This window comes from Taudactylus pleione, unplaced genomic scaffold (assembly GCF_031769625.1).
Source record: "Taudactylus pleione unplaced genomic scaffold, aTauple2 ptg000226l, whole genome shotgun sequence".
Lineage (NCBI taxonomy): Eukaryota > Metazoa > Chordata > Amphibia > Anura > Myobatrachidae > Taudactylus > Taudactylus pleione.
This window is the reverse complement of record NW_028284628.1, coordinates 887748-897203: the sequence shown is the minus strand read 5'-3', so window position 1 is coordinate 897203 and position 9456 is coordinate 887748. Positions and strand designations below refer to the sequence as shown.

The 9456-nt window shown below is 46.6% G+C and overlaps 1 protein-coding gene across 4 annotated transcripts in view; it reads right to left on the bottom strand.

The window, feature by feature from the left end:
* Nucleotides 1-2256: 2256 nt before the first annotated feature.
* The window catches only part of LOC148517162 (potassium channel subfamily T member 2-like), a 161705-nt gene continuing 154505 nt past the window's right edge, over nucleotides 2257-9456 (bottom strand). For all 4 annotated transcript variants that reach the window (XM_088479045.1, XM_088479047.1, XM_088479048.1 and 1 more), the window contains 3 exons: nucleotides 6990-7299; nucleotides 4935-5019; nucleotides 2257-4226 (listed from right to left, as the gene is read on the bottom strand). In XM_088479045.1, coding sequence (XP_088335171.1) covers nucleotides 4115-4226; nucleotides 4935-5019; nucleotides 6990-7299 — 507 coding nt within the window. In that variant the 3' untranslated portion in view covers nucleotides 2257-4114. The remainder of the gene's footprint in view (nucleotides 4227-4934; nucleotides 5020-6989; nucleotides 7300-9456) is intronic.

The window sequence follows — 9456 nt, the reverse complement described above, 5'->3', positions numbered from 1 at the left end:
GGGGTGTTGAGCCACAGAGGGATACTACTGATGGGCCTGCTTTCCATTGCGTCAGCACATCGTGTAGTATATGCATCCTGGCCTAGTTCTTAATGTTAATGTCAGTATGCTAAAGTTGTAGCCTAAAGCAATAGAAGGGGGGCGGCACTATAATAAAGCAAGCTCAGCCCTCCGGCTCCTATATAATCAGGTGTCTCGGATACCCTGTTTGCATGAGGAGCTGTACAATGCGTTTGTGAGTACTTGTGTCACAGGCTTGATCAATGTATCGGACAGACTGTTATAGCAGTAACTGGAACGATACCTGATAGCAGGGCTATTTTTCTGGAAAAATAGGTTCAGGAACTGGGGGTGGATCTATAGAAAAACAATTATATGTGTATTTTATATATATATTATACTGTATATATACATATATTTAGTATTTAGAAAAGAAGGCACTCGAAAGGGAATTTAAAATAAGACATAAGGAAAATACATTTTGGCCCAGTACATTATGGCATAGTTAATAAGAGGTTCAGGAACTAAGGACCTCATTCAGAGCCGCTCACAAAAAGCGAGCGCTCGCTTTGAATGAAGGCGGCCGCTTTTCTTTTGAAAGGCGGCCCACCTGGCCGCTCGCTAAGCTGTGGGTTACCACCCACAGCTTTAGCGAGTGACTAGGTGATGGTCGAGACCATCGCGACTTGCGACGAGACCCTTGCGGTAGGGTCTCGTCTACTGCAAGCCCCAGGTAGCTTCCTGCTCTAACAGAGCAGGAAGCTCCCTACTGACATCACTGGTGATGTCAGTAGGGCTGCCTACAAACGGCGGGCATTCCTTCAGGAACACCTCCGTTTGCCCGGCCACCCCCCTACCCCGCCTACGAAACGGGGCGAGCTGTCGATCAACATCGACAGCCGCCCCATTTGTAGTGAGCCCCGGTGCGAGTGCATTTGTCAGGCCCTCACCACTGACCTGCTTGCGGGCGCATAGGCACTTGCAAGCGGGTTCTGAAATGAGGTCCTAAGTTCCTGCTGAATATAGCAATGCCTGATGAGCAATAGACTATCATATCACTCCAGAGTTATCCATCTGCATAGCCCCCACCTATAGGTGACCTCACTGACATGAAGGCCACCGGTTGGTCCACCTTATTCCAAAACACTTTACAGTATTTGTATACGGTGCCTACATTTCCAATGGCGGGTAGGACAGTACACTCTGTGCTGCCCCCTGCTGGTGATGGAAGCTATCACATCCCTTAAAAGATTAGGGCTCTATTTATTATAATTATTTTTACTAAAATAAAGTGAAAAAGGCTGTTTTCACACCCTTTTTACATTATTTTAGTTTCACCTAAAGTTACTACAGGGCAACTGGAGTAGAATTCGTAAAATTCTACTCCAACCCCTAAGTATCACTTATTTTTAGTAATCAGATCGCATTTCCCATAATTGTAATGGGAAATGTGATCTGTCTGCAAGTTACTAAAAATAAATTGTGAAAAAAATACCTGGGGAGGCCCTGTGATAGTAACGCCACCTGGAGGTGGCGTTATCCAGGCTCTCCCCCCATTACCGGACTCCTGCTTCGCTCTAACGGCAGAGCAGAGCCCGGAGCCAGCCCCAGTGATCAGCTGTGTGGTCTAAACAGACCACATGTTGATACCCTGCAAAAAAAAAATTAACTTACCTGAATCCTGTACCTGATGTCCTCCCTCCGGTCAGCTGGTCTCCCATACTGCACTGCGACCCGGTCATCAGGTGACCGGGTCCCAGTGCAGTATGGGATGTCAGCTGACCGGATCCATGGAGGACATCACCAGAGCCTGGATCATGCAGGTAAGTGCAATTAAGGGAGGGGGGGTCGCTGGGAGGGGATGGGGCGTAGCGCCGGGGGGTAGCAGCGGCGAACGGTCGGCGCATGCGCGGGCACTTGTCACGGTATTTTTCGCGAAAATACTGTGATAAGGCTGCAGAGGGGATTCGCAGGGACAGAGCTTTATCGCAAGTTCTGTCCCTGCAAGGGATTTTTAGTAAATCCCTGTGATATTGCCTGAATTCGTAATGCGAATTCAGTCGGTAATATCACACTACAACCTGCATTCCCAATGTGGATTGTAGTAAATAGAGCCCTATGAGAACAGAGGTACATGTGCAAATGGCTGGTTTTTACGCTTCACCAAATCATCGGGTGTGTGATCACCAAAACTAAAAGGACCAGGAATAAATGAATAAATTCAGAATAAACAAATAGAAAACAGTTGAGCTTTTATTTATTAGTCTTTATTTTGCAGTTCTTTGTCACAGTGTTAATGACTGGAATGCTCGTCTCTCTACAGTCAGGCAGATGAAACAATCACATTCCAGTAACCTCTAGGACTGCCTACATAGGTTCCAATAGGTGACAATTGCACATGGGATATATGCCATGACACCTCTAGGGCTGTACACCATACAGAGTGTAATAGCTCGACAACAGACATTAAGACAGCACTTGGCAACCTGGTGGCACAGGGTACACACAGAATGGCACCTAGACTAGAGACATAGTCCGACATCTTTAGATAGACACAGGCACAAAAGATACAAATCAACAATTGGCACCACAAGACCGCAACAAGTACAAACAGTTATATTCTTTACCTAAAACCTGAGCCAGGACCTCTGAGTGCCTACACTGCATCATGTGACCCCACACGGTCACATGACCTAATGGGTGTAAGTATGTTACCTGGCCCCGAACACAAACACTACTCTCAGCAGATTTTCCACAGCTGATGATGAACATCAAATGACCATTGCAGCGCTGCACAGGCTGATGTCCCCATACTATTATAAACTCTATTAAAATATAGGAATATTTTATTATTGCAGAAGTGCAAAAATATATGTATATTGTTCTGTAGGGATAAATTAGTCTTTCTTTCTGCTCACAAACAAACAAACCAAAGCACACCACAGTGGTATCCACCTGTAACAGCCGACAAACATTACATTGTGGTCAAACGCATAGGGTACGGCTCATTTTAGGCTTAATTCCAACATGGTATGCTGTACACCATAGTACCTAAAGGGCAAGGCACAGGGCTTAGAGATGGCCTTGCCCTGAGCCGCTGACAAACATAGCGGGTATATAACACAAGCACCACAGTTTGGAACATTAAAGTTTGAACATAAGAACAATGAACAAGGATATTCTAGAGACACATCCCCTAATACATCAGAGAGGGCAGAACTTCTTTTAAACACAATGGTGGACATTTTTAGAAAACCGGTGCAAAAAAAATATAAAGTGCAACACCAATATTTTTTAGTCCTTTTCACAAATGTAAAGTGTAAGAACAGACACTATATCTACCACTAGCACATTAAGTACTTTTACCTTGCCTAGGAACTGCCACACCTATACTGACAGTGATCATTCCTAGCATGGATTACTAATGTCTACACAATGTTCATTAATGTAAATGCTATGTCTGTCATAGTGCAGAGACAGAACGTGATTAATAGCATTGGTCTCTGATAACAGAGGTCTGCAGTTTGGGAGACATGTGAGACCTTCCAGAAGACCCTCTATCTTCGCTGGCTGCACATCGGAGATTAAGAGATTCAACCCATGTAGCTCTCGAACTAAACCTACTACACATCAGTCTTCAAATATACCCCATCAGTTACCAGTAGGCTTCGTCCAAAAAAAAAAAAAAAAAGATTACCTTTGGCTGGACAATTTTAGACCTGAGTTTACAGAATTAACTACTTGGCATGTATGAGACTGGATAATCATGATATACCATAGGACCTGCCAAACCAGATCTCCTATTTTTCACTCCACTCCACCCTCCATGATTGTCCTCTGAGAAAAACTATTGAGGTACAGTATCAACGTGGAGCCTACAACACCCTGCGTACCGGAAAAGTCAAAGAATGGGACAGAAGGAGCCGAAGCAAGTCACAGATATACGCAGCGAGAAGCCGTGCGCACTAATTCCTGCGAACTGACGAGATGTGCCGGTGGAATCAAGATGGACACGGAATGCTCTGCTCGCGTGAAACAAAGCTACTTCAGATAATTCTCTCGTCTTCTTCTCATTCAAGGTCTTGGTCTCTTCGACACTCAAGGTAATGAGGCATCATAGATGGGTGCTATCCTTAGTGTCATACACGGGGCCCTCGGAACGTGTGACACTGGCCTTCCGGGCATTATTGGGAGCGAGGGTGAGAGGATCTGGGCGAATGAGGTAACTGTGAAGGAGATGATGGGAAGTGTTAGTAAATATAACAAAGCACCTCACTGCTTTCCAGATCTTCATCTCTAACATGTCCTCCTACTGGTCCCTCACATCAAGTGTTAAATTTATCATTGCTATTTGTCTCTCAGCCGACCATCAAACTACCGTACGAGAGATATTACGTCACATAAAGGAACAAAAAGAAGTAAAATGCCAAGGGAACACGAAAATGACACAAAGACAACTCAAAAAAGAAAGACATAGAAGAAGTCATCGTGACACTTCCAGCATGAGAAAGAAGGTCGGTTATTCTGAAAGCTCAATTAAATATCGAGAAAGCACACGGAACATTGTCAAGAGAAAGACGTGATTTGAGAATAGAGATACATGACAATTTGCAGGAAGTGAAGCATCGTCTTGAGAAATGGGACGTAGAGAGTAAAAGAATCTCATTAACTGAAAATAAAAACAAAACACACTGAAAAGATGAATTCTGTATAAGGGAATATAATAAAATGCTTTGGGTTATTTACTGACACAGAGAAAAAGAGAAGTGTCCCATAGCAACCAATCAGCTTGCATTCATCTAGTTCAACAATGAAGCTGTATGACTGGTTGCTATGGGACACAGCACGTATACAGTAATTATGTAAATATTCCACACTGAAAGCAAAACCACTTGGCTCCAGCAGACAAAGACAAGTGGGTATAAGAGACTTACATGACATCATTAAGTTCCAGTTTGGTGTCCGGAGAAGGATTTATAAGGATATACGACAAAGAATTATCTGTGTCCATAATATCCACTGTGGAAGACAGAGAGACAATTTTTATTGTTTATATGGTGCCAGCAAAACCGAAACACAGCAAAAGAGCGTGACTGAGTATCAACAGAGAAGATGGCCCAGCTAGCAAGCTTATAGCCTGTAGCAGGGATAGGCGATCGCAGAGACTACGCAGCCCCTTTGCAGAGTGATTGACAGGAAGTACAGTTTGTGGGTGGTCTGCGAAACGCAGGCGTGCCAGTGCATTTGAATGTCATTGCATGGGCATGCACAATTTATACACTGCGATGCTTTACGCAGCCTGAGGACTCATAACGTGCGATGAAGTTAACAATTTATGAGTAAGGTCAGAGCTTGTGCAAGTGTGTGTGAGGTTGCGATGATACTCGATTGTACTGAGTGTTTCATAGTCTTGCTAAACATCACGGATGTGCATAAGGTAAAGTTGGCGTCCTTATGTTGTGCTGCGCGGGATAGCGATCGCAACGGATTAGCATACTATCGCAGTGCGTGCGTAATCGCTATTCCATTCACAGTTGCGATCGGTAGTGAATCAGGCCCACAGTTTTAGCATGCCCTAATGGCAAAACGGTGGTAAGGCATGTTGGGATGTGTAGTTCCACATATGAGTTTAAAGGGTAAATTTGCTAAGCAACGCATTTTTTGATGGAGTTTTACAAACCACCATTGATGTCCATCTGTTTTGCGGCGGTTTTATTCAATACCCCATTAAAAGAAACACCATAAAACCACTGCAAAGCCATCGTAAAACAGTCACATTTATCTGGCATATCAAAAGAGTGAATTTTATTATGAGCAATATTATTTATGTGGCATGCATAGAAGGACGCCAGAGGGGCTTCTGGTCAAAGGGCCGCTCTTACCAAGAGAGCAGTCCTTTGCGGTGTTCGTCATGCATCCCGCCCCATGTCACATGGCTCCCTCCTGTCTGTGTCACCCTGTGGTGGGAGGGACAGACTCCATGTCACATAGCTCCCTCCTGTCTGTGGCACCCTGTGGTAGTAGGGACAAACTCCATGTCACATAGCTCCCTCCTGTCTGTGTCACCCTGTGGTGGGAGGGACAGACTCCATGTCACATAGCTCCCTCCTATCTGTCACCGTGTGGTGGGAGGGATAGACCCCATGTCACATAGCTCCCTCCTGTCTGTGTCACCCTGTGGTGGGAGGGACAGACTCCATGTCACTTAGGGGGAGATGTATCATCGGCGACATCGCCGATGCGGTACATACCCCCGACTTCGCGTACATACCGCGGTTAATTAACGCGGCATGTACCAAGAATATCGCAAGAACAGCTCTCTCGATGAGAGCTGTCCTTTGCGATGCTGCCGGGCAGAGGGACTTCCGGGTTTAACACTCAGAAGTCCTTCTGCGCATACGCAGAAAGACGCGGGCCGCGGGGGCTCATGGGAGGGATCCGTCCGGATCCCTCCCAGCCCCGAGCGTTGCGCTAAGAAGCCCATAGGATTCTCTTGGGTAATGCCACCTGAAGGTGGCGTTACCTAGCAACGCGAAGCAGCAGAATGCAGCGCATTCTGCTGCTTAATACATACGGGGAATGCGGAAAAACCCCCGAAAACTGCATATTCGGGGGTGTTACCGCATTTTTGCCGTTAATACATCTCCCCATAGCTCCCTCCTGTCTATGTCACCCTGTGGTGGGAGAGACAAACTCCATTTCACATAGCTCTCTCCTGTCTGTGTCACCCTGTGGTGGGAAGGACAGACCCCATGTCACATAGCTCCCTCCTGTCTGTGTCACCCTGTGGTGGGAGGGACAGACTCCATGTCACATAGCTCCCTCCTGTCTGTCACCCTGTGGTGGGAGGGACAGAGTCCATGTCACATAGCTCCCTCCTGTCTATGTCACCCTGTGGTGGGAGGGACAGACCCCATGTCACATAGCTCCCTCATTTCCATATTTATATGTAATCCATTGGAATTAGTCAGGCCCTAAATGACACATACTGTACTCCGCCGTTGAGAGCCCCAGATGTTTCATCCTGGTCTTCACCAAAGCGTTGAGTTCCTGCCGCTCTGATCGCCGGTACAGGCTCATTCTCTGTTGGCTGATCCTTTCAGAAGCAGATTTCCCAGGCTGCCTTGCTCCTTTACGAGACAGCCTCCTAGCCCACTGCATGCTCTTCTTACGCAGTAAGGGGTGCTCGGACTGGTCGCTGGACGTCGAGTTGCGGTGTGGGGCACGGCATTGGATTGTGTCCCCAAAACGGGATTCCCTTGTGTCCTCATAGTCCTCCACGCTGATGGAGACTTGTGACTGAAAGTCAGTGCAAGAAATTAAGATCCAGAAATTGCTTAGTGCGAGTAAGAACATTCTGAAGATGTCAATATAAAGTGCACCTGTCACCTACTCCCAGCATAGACAGCCACCTTGAGGACTGAACCTATGATCATGAGAATGCAGCCTATACATTCGCTAGTAAACGCTGACATCACAGAGACAGGTCATGATCAACTGTTCACAAAGGACAGGATCCAAGTGAAATTATTGGCTGTACACTACCGAATATTATCCTCCCAACCCATAACATGGCCTCCTCCTATCTATGTTACAGGTGCCTTTTAGGAGCAGTAGGTCTGAAATAGTGATAAAATGATCAGGCTATCCACCAACCAAAAGTTTATAATAGCCAAACAGCAGATGTCATTCCAGATACACAGTACTAAAATAGTATTCTCATTATAAGTTCTCGAAGGAGAAGGCGTTGGGGCACCTACTGGATTGTAAATTTACAATATGCAACAATGGAGACAACATGTTTATATTTTATATAATATATCTCCTTGCAGTGCATTTTTAACACAAGTGATTGTAAATAAACCACACAATGGTTGGGAACCCTGCATCAATGCTTCAATCCTGACCTCAAGTTTTTGTTTTTTTTTAGAAAATCCTCCAGGCATAAGGGCAAGCATTGTCAGGTTGTATCTGGAAACACCAGCCCTTCCCAGGAAATGACCCTGACCAATCACACACACTGCACACGAGACTGCTGGGATGTGGATGCAACTTTGAAAAAAAAAAAAAAAAATGTCCCCTTTCAATAGACAGCAACACACACACAGGGCCTGATTCTCAGAAGGGAGAAAAGCAAAAAAAACAGGCTGCCAGCAACAGAGCATAAGGTACCGCTGATAATGGAGATTGTTGCTGGACATCACTTGGGTAGGTAAGTAATGTAGAATACCAGTGGAATAATCATTAGTATCACTGTGATACTAAACAAAATATGCTGGTATTTAGGTATGATTATAAATGGCAGTGTCGTAACTATGGGTGACCGATGCCGTCGCAGAGGCTCTGTGGCCGGCACCGTCGCCACCCAACAGCCATTGTTCCTGGCTAGGAGTGTGCCCGGAATGGCAACCGCGGAGCGTCCTGTGGACGTTACAGTCAGGAACCCTGCGCAATACATGCAGCACTGCACTTACAGGAACTGCAGGTAATGCCCCCTTGCGCTCATTGGTCGGGGCCAGGGTGCTGATGTGCCCAGTTAGGGTCCTAATAAAAGGAGCCCTTTGTATCTAGAACAAACCATGTTGCAATGAAAGGAGTGTAAATACATGTATTGCTTTTGCATACAGGGTAAATACTGGCTGCTTTTTCATGTAGCCCACAAATACTGGACAGCTTTATTTTTACACAGCATTTTAGATATTAGTTTGGACGGGAAGCAATCGGGAAGCCAACTGCCTATATACCGGCAGCCAGCTTCCCGACTGTCTTATCCCGGCAAGGGTGAAATGCCGGGCGTCTAGATGTAGACGCCCGCATTTCCCCGACGCCGGGAGACCGGCGCCTGGCATCACGATCGTAGTGATGCTGGGCGCCGCGAGCGAACAGCCGCGCGGGGGGGGGGTTAGGTTTAGGGCTCCCGGGGGGGACAGGGTTAGGCAACCCCCCAGGAGGGTTAGGGTTAGGCTAGTGGGAGGGTTAGGGTTAGGCACCCCCGGGGGGGACTTAGGGTTAGGCACCCCCCTGGGGGACTTAGGTTTAGGCAGCGGGGAAGGGGGTGGTTAGGGTTAGGCACTTAGAGGGGGGATTAGGGTTAGGCACTTGGGGGGTAAGTTAGGGTTAGGCACTCCTCAGGAGGGTTAGGGGGGTTAGGTTAGGTTAGTGGATACTTGCCTATCCATGATCGGGATTTCCAGCACTGTCGGGCTTCCGCTGCGTCGCACTCTGCTCCTGTCGGGCTGCCGCTGACGGGAATCGAACCCATTCCATTTGGACAAGCCCCTCTAAATCTCTGCACTTTCTAAATCTGCCCCATCTGCAGTGCGACATGATGTTACCAAGGTGCACAGTAAAGCTGGGTACATACGTAAAGATTTTCTGTCTAACCATCCAACTAGTTGATTGGTTGGAATGAAAATCTGGCAAAGTATGGGAGTAACTGATTATCAGCAATTTGCT